This window comes from Alnus glutinosa, chromosome 14, assembly GCF_958979055.1.
Source record: "Alnus glutinosa chromosome 14, dhAlnGlut1.1, whole genome shotgun sequence".
Taxonomy (NCBI): domain Eukaryota; kingdom Viridiplantae; phylum Streptophyta; class Magnoliopsida; order Fagales; family Betulaceae; genus Alnus; species Alnus glutinosa.
The window spans coordinates 2,869,736-2,886,567 of NC_084899.1; the positions used below are offsets into that span (position 1 = coordinate 2,869,736).

Sequence of the window (16,832 nt, forward strand, 5' to 3'; positions counted from 1 at the left end):
CCCCACACGAAATTTAAAAAATAAAAAATAAGGTCATTTTTTAATAGAAAAAGACAAAGGATAATTTTGGTTTCTAAATGATCAAAATTATAAGGTTATTTTTGAAATATTTTGGTTGAATTTAATTTTTCACTCAACATGATAGTCAAAACTAACTAATAAATAAAGTTGGAACAGATTACTGTTTAAAGGACCAAATTATAATAGTTGTCGGTCCACACAAACCTCTTTTTAATATTGGATTTTTTAAGCCGAAATCAGCGAAGGAAAACGGGCCATCGTCAGATCCGAACATGCCGTGCGATTTGAAGCAATCTCCGAGAATGCTTGAAGAGTCCTCCCAAGCGGATCCTGTTTCCGGCATGTTCAGATCTGAAGATTGCTTGAAGAGTTATCTCAAGCAGAACAGGAAACCTTTAAATACACAGATAAGTTTGAATCACCGGGAACTCCCGGTGGGTTTTCAGCCCCACCATTAACCAAAAATCCATCTCCATCGACACTTCCCGGTCACTCCATTTTCTGTTACGAGCAACTTTCCTCTAAGGCGGATCTAATCTCTGTGTCTTAAAGTTTAAGCAGTTCTTGGTTCCATATCATCCATGGCGGTTCTTGGCTTTTTCCACTTAAATGCTGAATAAAATATATTACCTATTACTTTCACTTATATCACATTTCATTTACATTTGCTGAATAAAATATATTATTTATCACTTTCACTTATCACATCTCTTTTACGTTTGCATAAAAGAGATGTTCGTGTAGGGTCCTTTTTTTTTTTTTTATTGTTGTTCCACCTGCTTGAGCCTTGAAGCAAAACAGACGTCCAAACCGATGTTTTCTTCCACGTCAGCCATTAGACAGTGTTTTGGAAAAATTAATATTATGGTAGATGTGATGTAGCTTTAAACTACAACACTGAAGCTGAATTTTTCTTTATAACATTAAAACTTTAAACCCTATGAAAAGAGTAATTCTAAAAATTTCTTTTATGTTCTTTTTATGTCTCTTCAAAAATTATATAACTTATAAAATTTTGATTTGTGATAGATCACTATTAAATTTTGATCTAACTGTGATTGTAAAAGCCAAATTATTTTTAAAGGGACACTAAAAAAATATAAAAAAATACTTATAACATATGAGGTAACAGCTATCCGCATATGATCAGGTAACACCAAAACAACATCGTTTTAGTGAATTTAATTAAATATATATTATATATAAAAAGTACGTGAATGCGGTTAATAACTACATCTGCATACTCTAAAAACTATTATATATGCAGATAATGATTTTTGCTAATCGCATCCGCATATACGAATAATAAATACGTGTGAATAGCATATGCGAGCAATTATTATCCGCTTCGTTTTCACTCTACGTACCTAATATAACGTGAACAACGGGAAAGATGGCATTGAACATTCAGAGGAAAGAGATCACTTACTTTTGTCTCTGAGCAATGAAAGAGACACTGGGATGGACTAGGACGGATCACGCCTTTGTGGAAACGTGGTTCGACAAAAAATTGGTGGAAGACTTCAATTTTCCACGCACTTTTAACTGGCAGACGTTTGTTTCACTCACTTTTCCAGTCTTAATTTTTGTTTGGATTGATACGTTTCCAGTCAATTTGCACGTTTTCTCCTAAAAAATACAAAAAGTAATTAGATTAAGATGACCATTCCTATTCATTAATTCGTTTAATTAGTATCAAAGCAGAAAGGATCACAATACCCTAATTTTAAAAATCATATCCCAAAAGAAAAGAATGATTTTTTTGTTGAGAAAATGATCTTTAGAGCTATTCCATTTTTGAGAGATAGCAGTTCCTACCTTTTTTAAGGTTAACAACTATTCCTCATAATTTCCTCATTTTAAGGATAAATATCTCTTAAGGAATAGATATCTGTCGGCACAAGAGGAGGAGGCAGCGAAATATGATCAGACATACCCTAATTAAGAACTGAAAATACATGTATTAACATAACAACTAACAATTATCTTTATGCACGAGTGGAATTATTGTTAGAAAAAAGTTAACTAGTCAAGCACTGAAAAAGAACTGGTAATCTAATTTTCATACATACCTTTATTTGAGTGCTGAGTTCAATCTGTCATATTCTACACCCTTTGAAATAAAAACATATTTAGAACAGAAGATTGAATTGAGTGGATTTAATTTTCTTATTTCTTGATGCTAATATGGCATCATGAAAATGATTAGTTTGTCTCACTAGAAGATGCTTAAGCTTTTGGGATAAATGGTAATTTAACATGGTATTAGAGTCAAATGTCCTAAGTTCGAACCTTCCAATTTTAATTAAATATTTCACGTGTTAGGCCTTACCTATTAAAAGGAAGTCTGAACCCACACGTGAGAGGGAATATTGTTAAAGTATTGATTAAGTGATTAAATTTACCTTTTCCTATCAGCTTAAACTTTTAAGACTATAGTCATTTAACAAAAAAAAAAAAAAAAAAAATTCAATGACCAAAGCTTCGAGTTATTGAGAAAATTCTATAGAAGAAAGGCTAGAGATTTAATACTACTACATTAGTGGACAAACAAATGTTTGTTGGGCATAGTCAGGTTCTATATTTCAAAAAAAAATTAAGTATTGACCGATTGTTATGATTTTTTTTTTTTAATTTCAAATGTTTTTTTTAACTAATGGATTTCAAAGGAGATTAGTTACACATCATTATATTATCTTAAAAAATAGATACGGACGCACAACAACCCCACTCAACACTTAAAAAGAGGATGAATGCTACTTTTTCCACAACAAGTTCCACAACAATCCAACCAAAGGGTAATACTGGGGAGAAGGAAAAATTCCGGATTTCATCCGGAATTTTGGCTGTACAGGGGCATTTTTGTAATTTTTTTTAAAATTACAAAAATGCCCCTGTACAGCCAAAATTCCGGATGAAATCCGGAATTTTTCCTTCTCCGTAGCACTGCTCTAAAAAGTTACGACTTGACTTGAGTTGACCCGGTCTATACGCATTTTAATATTATATTTTAATGTCAGATTGCTTTTCCCTCTCCCTAGTCCCCACCTCAGACGAAAATAATAATAAAAAGAAATTAAATACAATTTAGCCCTCTCAATATTAACACTAATTTTTCATAAAGCACATTTTGAAACATTTAAACTGTCAATTTGTTATAATTTAGTTTATTTTGTGAGTCTTAATCATTATGTTGGATGAAAAATTAAATTTGACCAAAATATTTTAAAAATTCCCTTATTTTGATCATTGAAAAACAAAAATTGCCTTTTATCTTTATTTTTACTAATTAATAACGAAAGAGAGTAATTTTAGTTTTTTAATGGTCAAAATAAAGGTGTTTTCGAAATATTTTAATCAAAATTAATTTTTCATCCAACACAATAGTGAAGACTGATGGAGAGGACTAAAATGCAATAGATTAAAAGTTTGAAGGACCAAATCATAACACTTTTCTGTTTACACAAGACTTCTTTTAATATTAGGTTTGTTAAGCGTAATAATCCTCACTTAATAGCTGAGTTTATTAAGCGTATTACGTACCCTCATTTAACGTAGGATTGTTGAGTGATTAATTACTCTTACTCAACTCTTTGGATCATTAAAAATTAAAAAAAAAAAAAAAAATTAAAAAAAAAAAAAAAAAAACCTTTTTTTTCGTTTCACAAAACTTTTCTTTTCCTTAACTTGTTTCCTTTAAAACCTCATTTATTTCAAAATTCCTTCCAACTTATGTAATATACAGTTCTATACATGAACATATTTAAATTCACATGACTCATTATCACTAATAAAGTATGCAAAGCAGTTCATGGTATATATATCATAGGGGATGTAAAACAATTTACTAGATGTCGGTCAATAAGTTTTTTTACTTACACTTTCGTCTACATCCTCGTTAAACCTGCAACGTACCTGTGTCACGTACTTGCTTGGAATTTATTATATTGCATTATATATTAGTCGTGATTAAATTTCTTAATCCCTAAACACTACTTCATCGCTAGGTAATCACCCTCTTGCTCCCATGCATGTAGCATACCTCACTTTTCTTAATGGCTTCTCTTAAACCTAGCTAGTTCATTAGTTTCGTTTCTTCATTAAAATTTAAAACCTAATTAAGCTCTAACTTATATATTTTACCCTTCACCAACACGTGTCACGTGATCATGCGTAATACTAGCTAATTATTACGTTTGTTAATTAGCTAGGCTTTTTAGGTAGCTAGACCGTTTTAATTATATTAAAATTCTAAACCCCTACGGAAAGAGTAAAGCTAGAAGTTCGATCTCTTTATGTTTCTCTTGTGTTTCTTCAAAAATTATAACTTTTAAAATTTTAATTTGTGATAGATCACTATTAAATTTTGATCCAATGATAATTTTAAAAGCCAGCTAAATCATTTTTAGAGAAACACCAAAATGATATGAAAAAGACTTCTAACATTACTCTGAATGAAAACTTCACCACTCTCTTTTTCTTCGAAAAAAAAACCCTACTCCTCAACCGTAAAACGGTTTTATTTGAGCAGGTTGCGAATGCAAGGGTTGACTCGTTCGATAACAAGAAAGTAAACTTTGTTGCTAAAACTTATAAATTGTGCTTTCAATAAAATAAAATAAAATTAAAAAATTAAAAATGTTTTGATACACGTAAAGTAGTACTAAAATATTTAATTTTATTAAGCATCTCTCGAGGAGAGAGAAGCTCTTGTTTTGTCTTGAGAGAGAGAGGCCATCTTTGAAGTTGGTTTTGCTGGGAGTAGGAGGCTCCACGCCTCCCTCTCCCGGTGGTGGTGTCTCCTAGCCCTCTTAGGGCTTTGGAGAGTTTTTTTTGTCCCTCCTTGGTGTTTACTAGTGGAGGTTAGTTTATTCTCTCAGCTATTAGGGCTGTAGAGCTTTTGTTCCTCCCGGTAAATCTGTTGGAGGTTGATGTTCACCTAGTCCTTTGGGCTATGGTGGTTTGTGTTTTCTTTCTTTGGCTCAGGCAGGAAGGCTCAACTCTAGTTGCTCAGGTTGGGGGAGTGGCCGACTTTTCGTGTCATCATCGGAGTGCTTTGGCCGGTTTTCATTGTTTTTCTTCAGATTTTTTAAGCCAGATCTACGCACGTCCGCCGATTTCTGCTAGACACGCGCCCCTCAGCCGTGTTTCCCGTCGTCGTCCGCTCCTGCTGCTGGAAGCATAGGTCACGCCGGTCGTTGGAGTTCAGCGTGTGGCTTGCATGCGCCAGAGAGCCATTTGCTTTTTGGCGCACGTGACGGTCACGCTCCGCCATTTTCTGGCCTTGCACGGTGGGAATGGGGTCTACGACGGCTGATCTTCGGTTGGGTGGTACTGGTAACGGCGCGTGTTCCCCACGCGCTGCCGCCTCCGGTAGAGTTTGCCTCTGCCTCTTCTGCCAGCACTGTGTTGTATTTTCTGCTTGTGTTTTCCGTTACGATTTACCTTTGTAATTTTCAGACATTATGGGGACTGTTTGATGGCTTAGATGCTAGATCTGCCTCTCTTCCTTGTGATAGGTTGTGCTTTATTGTTAAGAGAGGCTTAAAGTCTATTCCTTGTAATGTTTATTTATTATTTGGGTAGCTGTTGTTTTGTATATTCTTGACCTTTGTCACAGTCTACCATTGGTAGCTGCTTTAAGTTAGGTTTTTTCCTGACTTAGTAGATGGAGTTTCTTTATCTCTAGTCACTATGATGGCCTACAAACACTATTTTTGCCTCCGGGCGTGTATGATCAGCTTCTCTTGTATTTGTATTGGCCTTTGGTCAAGTGTAATTCCCTATGGGGCTCATCTCCAGTAATAAAGTTTTCTATTTCATTTAAAAAAAAAAAAAAAAAGTAGTTAATTTTATTGATAAATGATAATGGTTTAAGATAACAACAATGAAAAGCCCTGGTACAGCATGTTGAACGTACGGACGTTTTCCTCGTTGCATTTGATTGAAAAAGCATCAAACAGTGGATGTCAAAGTTGCAGCATTCTTCTTCTCTCCATAAACGAGCGGTTGGTTGCATCGGAGCAAAACCTTCAGAACCTCTTTCATGGACGGCCTGGTAGAAGGCAGAGTACCTGTACAAATGATTCCAAGTTCGAAGACACAACACATTTCATCTAAGTAACAGAGTTCCTTCACCTCCTCATCCAAGGCATCAACTATAGGCCCACCTTCTTGAAACTGTCGCCATGCCCATTCAGCAAGGGATGTGTGTTCATCACCATCACAAGCTTTTCTTGCAGTTGCAAGCTCCAGAAGGATAACCCCAAAGCTATAAACGTCAATCTTCTCATTGACTCGTGTCGTGCGAGCATACTCTACAGTAGTTCAAGTTCACGACAAAAAATAAATAAAATAAAAATCCTGCCGATGGAAAAAGGAGACAAACCAACATCATAATTATCAAAATGAAACTTGGGAAATTTGATGTCACACACCTGGAGCTATATAGCCGAAAGAGCCGGCCACATTTGACATTGTAGCAGATTCTCCCTGCTTGATCAACATCTTGGCTAGACCAAAATCAGCGATTTTTGCATTAAACTCAGAATCTAAAAGGATGTTGCTTGACTTCACATCTCGATGAACAATGGGTGGTGAGCAGTCATGGTGCATATAGGAGAGCCCCCGAGCAGCCCCAACTGCTATCTGAAACCTCTTAGGCCAATCCAGGACGACAGGTTGGACTGAACCTGAGATAGTTGATGCTCTACTACTCTTCCTATGGAGCCATAGATCCAAGCTACGATTTTCCAAATACTCGTAGACAAGAAGTTTTGAATGACCACTGGAGATACAGCAGCGCAGCTTCACAATGTTGGCATGTTGAATTGAACTCAGTATTTTAACTTCCGTAAGAAATTCTTTTTCAAGCTTTTGTTCTGGCTTTTTGTTATTCCATATCCTCTTAACAGCAACAATATCTCTTGAAGGATTAACAGCAACACGGTATACCTTCCCTGATCCACCAGAACCAATCATGTTATTTTCTCTGATTCCTGACAAAATGTCAGATTCTGTGAAATTTAGCCTCTGGAATGAAGTGAGCTCCCACGTCAAATCCAATCCATGCTTTCTCTTCATATACATTCCAACCACGAAAAATGAAGCTAGCAAACCTAGTAGAATTGCTATAACCAAACCTATAATCCAAGCAAGTAATTTGAATGAATTTTTGCTTGAATTTTTGTTTTTGGAATTGCATTTGATAATGTTTTGTGATGGCCAATTAGCACAGAGACGAGGATTGTTCAAGAAGCTGCTAACATAAGCATCATTTTCGAATTCACTTGGGATCCTCCCTGTCAAATGATTGGAAGAGAGATTGAGTGAAAAGAGCTTCAAGTGGCCAAGTTGCGATGGAATTTGGCCAGACAATTGGTTTTTTGACAAATCCAATTCAGAGAGTTCTAGTAAAGAACCAAATTCCTTTGGAATCTGTCCAGAGATTTCATTTCGGCTAAGGTTTAGACGAGTAAGCAATTTCCATGATATAATATCTGATGGAAGGAAGCCTGAGAGTTGATTGTGATCAAGCAAAAGAGCCGTTAAAAGTGGAAGAACGGTTAATTCTTGAGGAATTGTACTATTTAAGAGGTTATTGCTGGCGTCGAGATACACCAAATTCTTCGAGAAAGACACTCCCGCCGGAATTTTACCCGAAAACTTGTTGTAACTCATCTCTAATCGAGAAAGATTCAATGACAATCTCTCAGGAAGCTCACCAGTAAAAGAATTGTTACTTAACAGCAACTTGCTCAAATTCGGTAATGTCCATATGCCACTGGGAACATTCCCAGAAAATCTATTATTATGAACACTAAGAATTATCAAATTGTTGCAATTTCCAAGCGACTGGGGCAATTCACCACTGAGGTCGTTGTCGAAAGCAACCACTCCTACCAACCTTCCATTATCACCCAAGTGTTGTGGCAGCTGGCCAGAAAGCCTATTGGAAGACACCTGAAACTCTTCAAGCATAGAAAATTGCCCAAGGTCTGGAGGTAGAGTACCTGATAAATTGTTGCTAAACAAATTAAAATTTATCAGCCTCGGAAGACGGCCTAAGTTATCTGGAATTTTTCCAGATAATTGATTGATAAACAAACCCAGACCCGATAGTTTGGTTAATCTTCCAAAATCATCTGGTATTGTTCCGGTCAAGTTATTCTCGGATAGATCAACAACGTCTATATTTAAAGCCTCAACTACCTGAGGAATCTTGCCGGACAATTTGTTTTTGTAAAGGTACACTATACTCAAATTCTTCAGCAAAAACAAACCTCTCGGGATTTTACCGCTGAGATTGTTTATTGACAAATCCAAATGCTCCAGTGCCGCCATTTCTCCAATCGTTTCTGGGATTTCTCTTACCAAATTGGAGCCTGTCACCCAAAGATACTTCAGTTTCTTCAACTTTGTGAACTCCGAAGGCAACCTTGCTGGCATGATCGTCGTCATGTAGGCCAATTCTAGTTGTTTAAGATTGGACAAGTTGCCAATTTCTGGCGGGAAAGAACCGTTAAACTGGCACGCGAAAAGCTGAAGTGATCTCAACTCGGTTAATTGCCCGATGGATGCTGGGATGTTTCCGGAGAAGCTGTTGGCTCCAAGGTTGAGCAGACGAAGCTGAGCCATGCGGTGAATGTTGTCAGGGACCGTGCCGGCGAAGAAGTTTTGTGAGAGGTCGAGGTATTGGAGTTTGGAGCAGTTGTAGAGAGGTCGTGGGAACTCATTAGAGGTCATATAGTTGTTTGAAAGGTCAAGGGTTGTGAGGTTCTTGAGGTCACATATGAAGGGTGGGACTGTTCCGTTGATATTCATGTTTTTGAGGGATATTCCGGTGACTAAGCCATCGGTGCAGTTGATCTCTGGCCAAGAACAGTGGGAGGAGGAGTTTGACGGGGTCCAGTGGCCGAGAGGCTGTGGGTTTTGCCAGTGTTTCTTTAGGTTCAGTAGGACTGCTTGTTCTTGATCATTGAGCTCACAGTTTGCATGACTGAAGAGGAGGAGGAGGAGAAAGGAGATGGTGTACAAAGAGAACTGGATAAGCGGTAATAAGGTTGTTTTCCTCATGTCGAGGTTGAGTTCGTCAATTCTGGTTTGAACTCGATCGGCCCAACGATGGGCTGAGAAGCGGGATAAAACACGGTATGAATGGCACAATAACGAAATCAGCCCTTATTTATTAATTTAACGTCCTATCAAAATAAAGTTCTTAGAATTTAAAATTTGCCGACGTCATATACCTTTTATTTTAATTAAAAATTTTACAGGTTGGGCTTTACTGTTATTTACCTTATATTTTAATTAAAAAATTTCACCTATTAAGCCTCTTTCTATTAGTTGAATTTTTTAGGATAAATCATAATTAGTTTGAACTGACTTTATAATTCACCCAGTTTTAGTTAAGTGTTAGGTCTTGCTTATTAAGAGAGAGTTTGAATCCTCACATGAAAGAAAGTGTTAGCTAGTTATAAATTAAATAGAGAAAAATACACTTTACCTTTATGAAGTGTGATCATTTTTGCGTTTTAACCTTTAAAATTCAAAAAATGAAATTCGACCCCTACAAACTATCAAATTGTTACAAGTTAACATATCCGTTAAGTTTTTTTATCTTTTTGAACGGACTGTCGAGCACTTGTGCCACACATGACTTTTAAACACATAATTAAACTCCCAAAAGTGCCCCCAAGAGAAAATACATGTTAATACCTCCCCGGCCTAGCCATTTTGGGGTGGCCAAACCAGTACCCCATGAGTTTTGGAGGTAATTTTTCATCCCTAATCTAGCCAAATAGGGGTGGTCAAGCTACCCCCAAACCATTTAAAGGTAGTTTTTGCCGCTAGCTCCCATTTGGCCATTTTAGGGTGGCTCAACCACCTCCATTTTTTTTTTTTTTTTTCTGTTACTTTTTTATTTTCTTTTGTTTTGTTTTTAAGTTTTTTTTTTCTTTTTCTTTTTTTCTTTTGTTAGACTTTACTCACGGACATTTTTGGGAGTTTAGGCTAGGTGTCTGATATATATGCAAAGCACGTGATTGACATTTCGTCTAAAGTGACAGAAAAACTTAACGGATTGAAAAAAAAAAAAAAAAAAAAAAAAAAAAACCTTTGAAGGCTAAAACGGAAACGTGGAAGTAAAGTGTATTTTTCTATGAGCATTTTTGAAATGTTAGGTAGTTAAACATCAAGTGTAATGCATCTGGTTGACATTCCGTTTAAAAAGACGAAAAAACTTAACGGGTGGGCTAACTTGTCATAGTTTGGTAGTTTATGGGGGTCGAATGTCATTTTTTAAACTTTATAGGTTAATTGAAACGCAAAAGTAGTCATACTTCAAAAAAGTAAAAAGGTTGTTTAATTTTTTTTTATTTACTTAAATAATTAAATTTACATTTTTCTATTAACTTAAGCTTTTAAGAAGATGAGTTGCCCAACGTACAGACGTCAATTTTTTTTTCCTCGGTTGTATTTAACTGACCGAAAAAAGAAAAGAATAAATAAATAAATTCTTTTTCATATAAAATTAGTAGAGAGTTAATTCAATGTACTTGGTGGAAATGTACAAGGGAGACGGTTTTTAATAGGTAATAATTACAATCTCAACCGTTTGTACACTCCTAAGAATTATCACTTTTACAAATTCATCATTGGATTTGGTCATCCATTGTATGGAAATGTACAGAAAATGGGCAAGATTGTAGTTTCTAACATTTTTCTCAATATTTTATATTGTGAAGAGATATATTGTATTATAAAATATTTTATTTTTATTTTAAATTGTATATATATATATTATTAAAATACAATATATAAAAATAAAAATATAATTTTATTGTTTTAATGTCGGCCCCTACTAAAGTCATTTCTGGCTCTGCCACTATTAATATAGATTTACCAATTTTTAAATCTTAATTCTAAAATTTTAATTAAACATGATTGAACTTGCATGAGGTGAAGAAAGGGGAAAATAATTTTTGGGGGTGAAAAACTATACTCCAACAAACCCTTTTTAATAAAAAAATTAAATATAATAAAAAAAAAAGTGTCATTTGATGTGATATCAAAAAAAAAAAAAAAAAAAACACTTTTAATTATATTTGATTTTTTTCCAGTCCCCTTGTATATCGATCGCCCCTCGAAGAAAGGCGCAAACATTGCATTGATCATGAACTTCCAAGGAAAGAGACGTTAATCTGAGTGGAATAAGGACGCCTTTGCATGTGGCTGTGGAAGATACATGGAAAGTAAGACAAAAGTGGTAGAAGACTCACTTTTTCCACACATTTTCCAGTCAATTTCCACAACGAGAATCTTTTTTTTTTTCCTTTCCGTATCTTTTCTAATATTGTCGGAGCAATATCCACAAAGAGAAAGAGAATATGCAGTCGGATTCTCACCCATGCAAAATCCTCGCAAGATTGATGGTCATAATAACGTATTATTTAATCTTGAATTTAAATTTATATAGTAATTTAAAACGCTCATTACCTCATATGCGGATAGCGGATAATAAACGCAATAACCGCACTGATGTGGATGCGTGCGGATACCTAAAAGTGATAATCTCATTATGCAGATGCGGCTATTAGCAATATTCGCATCTGCTTCTGCATTTTTGCCCCTATTCTCATCAATTTCTTTTTGATATTTTATAAATTTAAGGAGCAAAACTACTTTTTAGTTTCATATCCAAATACGTACATTGCACAATAGCTTCACTTATCTTTTTATATACCATTAAAATATTATTTCTTTACAAAATACAAGTTTTCTACCTACCCTCACTTCTTTTATAAAATTTCTATACAATTCCCATTAAAAGGCAAAGAGATGACAGAGAAATATTTTGTGTCAAAAAGTGGAACCTATAATTTGTTACAAACTCTTATCAAAACCTAATCCGAAGCTTAACAATAACTCCTAACAGTCCTAGTCTCATATATAGAAGGTTTAACAATCATCATCTATCAGGTTATAACGTAAAAGCAAGCATTATCCATACCATAAAAGATCTATAATGGGTAAATTTTTTTCATAAAATCTCCTCTTACCCATTATCAAATCTAACTTATAATAACTCATGGTTTTACATCTAACATCTCAATAGTAAGCAAATCATGCAAGCTAGAGTAACAATATGTCATATATATGCTTATTGAAGCCTAATCTACCTAGTTTTTAACCAACATCAACCTTACAATATTTACCTTAGAAACTTAAAACCACAAACCCATAGGATAAAATTAGGAATTTACAACTAACACAATAGCAAACTATATGAAAAACATGCTTATAACAACATATAGAATAAGATTGTAGTAGGAGGTTACCTCTCTTGAAGGTAAATGATGAGTGCCAAATATTGTATATTTGGACCCCTTAATTTGCATTAGTTGGACCTTTAGCTTTGTTATTTTCTAATGTTTTTTGTTAGTTTTTGTATTTTGGTATTTTATAGATCATGGAGAGAAAACGATAATTTTAAGTGAAAAAATGCAAAGTTTGGAAGTCAAAATCGGATTGAATCAAATTTCAGGTTCTGCACAAGTTATAGTATTTTCATCATAACTTTCATCTCAAACATTGGATTAAAGTGAAATCAGCGGCGTTGGAAAGCTAATTCAAAATGCTACAAATCATCGTGAAATAAAATTTTCCTAATTCGAAAGTCTACTACGTCATAAATGCCCCGCAATATAAGAGAGCGAATTTTCTTGTTCCTGGCGGCTGCAGACACTCCAAACCCTAACATTCTTTTCTCTTATTAGGATTTTTGAGGGGTAGAGGTGTCATTTTGAAAATATGGCCCTAAACCCTAGCGTTCTTTTCTTCTATTAGGGTTTAGAAGGGTAGAGGTGCCATTTTGTAAAAGTTGAGTTTAACCTAATCTTCTGCTATAAATACCTCATGCTAGGCACCACTTAAGACACATCTCAACATTGTACATAATAGCAGTTGGGTTTTTTGGCTTCTATTCTTTGTAAGTTTTTATTTTTATGTTCTTAATGAAATTTAGTATTTTCTTTTTAGTAATGAGTAGCTAATTTTTCAACTAAGATTGAGGATGAAACCTCACCTTAGAAGAGCAACTATATTTTCATAAGAATTTTGCTATTCGATTTTATTGGATTTAATATTTTCAATGTTCTACTTCTTTTCAATTTTTGAGATGATTTCTTGGATATCTATTGTAATTTCCGGATACATGTGATGATTTGAGAATTGTCTCATTTAATTGATTGCTTGGATTTTTCATTTATCAAAATATTGGATATTCATTGTGTTTCGTTCTACGGATACATTTGATGATTCGGTTTAAACCGGATATCTTTTGTGATTTGTGCAAAGAATGGATTCAATGAATGATTTAATTAATTTTTGAAGCATAGTAGAGTATTCAAAAGATTTTTACGGTGAGAACTTCGGATATCTATTAACGAACATGAGAATATGTTGCTGTGATTTGGTGGGTGTGGATTCTAAAACCTTAGTACCATTTTCTTTTGTTTTATTTTATTTTTCTATTATTCACCAAATTTGGAACTAGGTTAAAATAGAATTAGTTTAAATAGAAATTAATTTTTGCAACGCAATTCCCTGGGATACGATCTTGCACTTGCACATACACTATATTGCAAACGATTCGTGCGCTTGCGAGTATTAAAATTTGCACATCAAGTTTTTGGCGCCGTTGCCGGGAAATTATTTGTTTGTGGAAATTAATTTTTGTTTGAATTGATTTTATTTTTCTACTAGTTTAGGTAGATTTTTGTTTTCTTTTTCTTCTTCCAATTTTTGTTTCTTTTTATTTTTATTTGTTTTTGCTTTATTGTCTAACCAAAAAAAAAAAAAAAAAAAAAAAAAAAAGCAAGGGGTTTCTGTTCTATTGTTATTTCAGGTTGTGTGGAATTTTGCGAAGTCAAGTGATCGAACCAACATTGGAGGCGTTACTTGGAAAAGTTCAGTAGCAGAAATTTTTTGCCAAAAAAATTATTTTTGGTCCAAACTTGTAAGTTTTAATTCTTACCTTTCTGGTGTCTTTGTTTGTTGCATGCATTTGTGTTAGTCTTCAATTTTATTTTATTTTTTTTTTGTTTTTTGTATTTATTTTGTTTGTGCTATTTTTCTTTTAATATATATATAAATTAAAAAAAAAAAAAAAAAACCTTGCTAGTGTGGTCTTACGGCTCTATCCAAGTGTCGAGGCAAGTTCTGGCTAGGAAAGTCTTGGGATTTAAGTGTGTCCGGTGTGACCCCCCTCACTTTCCTATTAACGAACCTGGGCTCTTGGAGAATTCTGTCTACCCCACTTGCAGTTTCTTTAAAAAAAAAAAAAAAAAAGTATAGATTGCTAGTGTGGTCCTACGGCGCTATCCAAGTGTCGAGGCAAGTTCTGGTTAGGAAAGTCTTGGGATTTAAGTGTGTCCGGTGTGACCCCCCCTCACTTTCCTGGGAACGAACCTGGGCTCTTGGAGAATTCTGTTTACCTCACTTGCATTTTTTTTTTTTAAATAAAAAGGTTCATATTTTTGGTAGGAAGTGATTGTAAAACATGAATTATCATCCATATGGACAATGTTCACGTTGCTTTGATCCTCATCATTGTGCCAATAATTGTCCCTCTTGGGGACAATTCTATAATTTTTCATATGAGCAAATGAACACAAACTTCTCCAGCCTTGGGTATGATTCAAATTCTAATTTTTACAACCCGGACTGGAGCAACCATTCTAATTTCTCATGGCAAGCTCAAGCCATGGGAAATTATGCTCCCCAATTTCAGGAACTGCATCATCCTGAATATCTGCAGTAGTGAAACCAAGTCCTCAATCATTCATCATATGATCCCCTTCCTCAAAAATCATTAGAAGATACACTGAAGGAATTTATGGAGATAACTGGCCAATCCACCATTCAAGTTTTACAACCAGAGTCGTCATTGGAGGATACACTGAAGGAATTTATGGAGAACACTAGCCAAACCATGCAAGAGCTTAAGAATGTCACCATGGTTGATAGCTCAGCCATTCGAGAGATCGAAGATGCCACTATGGCCAATACTTCAGCAATTTAAAGGTTGGAAGGACAACTTAATCATCTGGTTGCTGAGTTTAACAGACTGGAGGAAGAAGAGTTTCAGAGTCAGTTGATGGCTGAAGGGCACTACATAATTGATGAGGATGATTCTAGCTATCTTCATTATGAGCATGTCCAAGCCACCACCACATTTGGGAGTGAGGTAGTTTTTGAAAAGATTGTTAATGAGCAAAGTCTGGAAGATCCTTTTGAAGAAAGTTCTGCTCAATTCGAATTTGACCTTGACTTTGTACCTAAGCAAGATGAGGCTTTATTGGATTCCACTCCCGAGATACGACCTGAGAATGGGGAAACCATTGAGATATCATTCCCCAACACATCTTCATTAGCGGCTGAGAATGAAGTGAAAGGAGAGCACTTGGAATATATTGAGCACCTTGAGCACACAGAGCCCTTGCCAGATCCAAATATGTCCACTGACAAGGAAATGAGTACTGAAGCTCATTCCTTCGTCACAATCCCTCTTGAGACATTTCATGAGCCACAAGTTTCAGTTCTTCAATGTCTCCAAATGCCATCTTCTGCTAAAAACCTCAAGGATCGATGTACACAAGAACAAAAATCTAGGAACCATCGTCCTACGAAGATCCTTCGAAGCACACAAGTTAGCCACCTAAGACGGCGACACATTCTTTCAGATGGGTATCAAATTCTAAAAAAGAAAGGGTGGAAGGGGTTGGTTGGACATCCACGTGATCGGGGAAGGCGTAAATTTTCTTTTCCTTTTTATTTTTTGTACATTTGATTTCTTGATATTTTATTTTTGTTTCTGACAGCAATTAACTTTTTTATGTTTGTTTCAATGAGAAAATGTTGTTGTTAGTTTTGTTGACAGGTGTTTGATGTTGAAGTTTAGGGGACTCCCTGGCTTTTTTCACACCTCAGATTTTCATCCCCTTCTGGTAACGTATTTCTATACCACACATTGAGGACAATGTGTAATTCAAGTTTGGGGGTATAGAAAAAACACTTTGTCTGTTTGTTTGTTTGTTTATTTTTTATGTTTGTTTGATTATTTTTAGTTGTCTTTTTGTTCTTAAAATTTTGCAAAAAAAAAAAAAAAAAAAATATTTGTTGTTGTCAAGTTTGAGTTAAACTGTAGTTGTGGTTTGCATTTCATTGGCTTGCTTAAAGTGTTGAACATTTCATCATGTCATTAGGAATCTATGTCTTTTGACTTATTTTTGGGCTAGTAAGACTTCACTTGTTTGAGATGAATTATCACGAGCACATTAGTATGCAATCCGTGGGGTATGAATTTGTGCTTAATCATTGTGTATTTTGAGAATTGTTGGATGATCTATTGATAAATAACCTTGGCTTGCAATATATATTTAAGTATATATATATATATATATAAAGAAGGATCATTTTGAGTTTTTCACTGAGTAACCGGGCCTCTTGCCTCATTAAGCATTGAGTGTTCGCGTTAAAAAGTGAGAACTTCAATTTGGTTGATTGTATGGCTAGTTTGGCTTCGTAACCTTTTTGACTTGAGTAATTAAGCCCTTAAGGATGTTTTTACATCTAATGCCTTAAGACCATCTGGTTTGGGAGTCACTAGCCCAACACTCGTTACATGGGTCAATTAAAAAGCTTAAGGGAGTCGAGCATTGCACAGCCTACACACAAAAAAAAAAAAAAAAAAAAAAAAACTATAAATAAAAACTATAAATAATATCTTGCCTTGGTTATTTCATTTGATA

At 34.9% G+C, this 16,832-nt stretch overlaps 1 protein-coding gene across 1 annotated transcript; it reads right to left on the bottom strand.

The window, feature by feature from the left end:
• Positions 1-5,796: 5,796 nt before the first annotated feature.
• Positions 5,797-9,096, bottom strand: LOC133857484 (receptor-like protein kinase 5). Its single transcript, XM_062292753.1, has 2 exons — positions 6,459-9,096; positions 5,797-6,338 (listed from the first exon to the last, which is right to left on the bottom strand). The coding sequence occupies exons 1-2, from the start codon at positions 9,094-9,096 to the stop codon at positions 5,977-5,979; spliced, it is 3,000 nt and encodes a 999-aa protein (XP_062148737.1). The 3' UTR covers positions 5,797-5,976.
• Between the last annotated feature and the right edge of the window lie 7,736 nt (positions 9,097-16,832).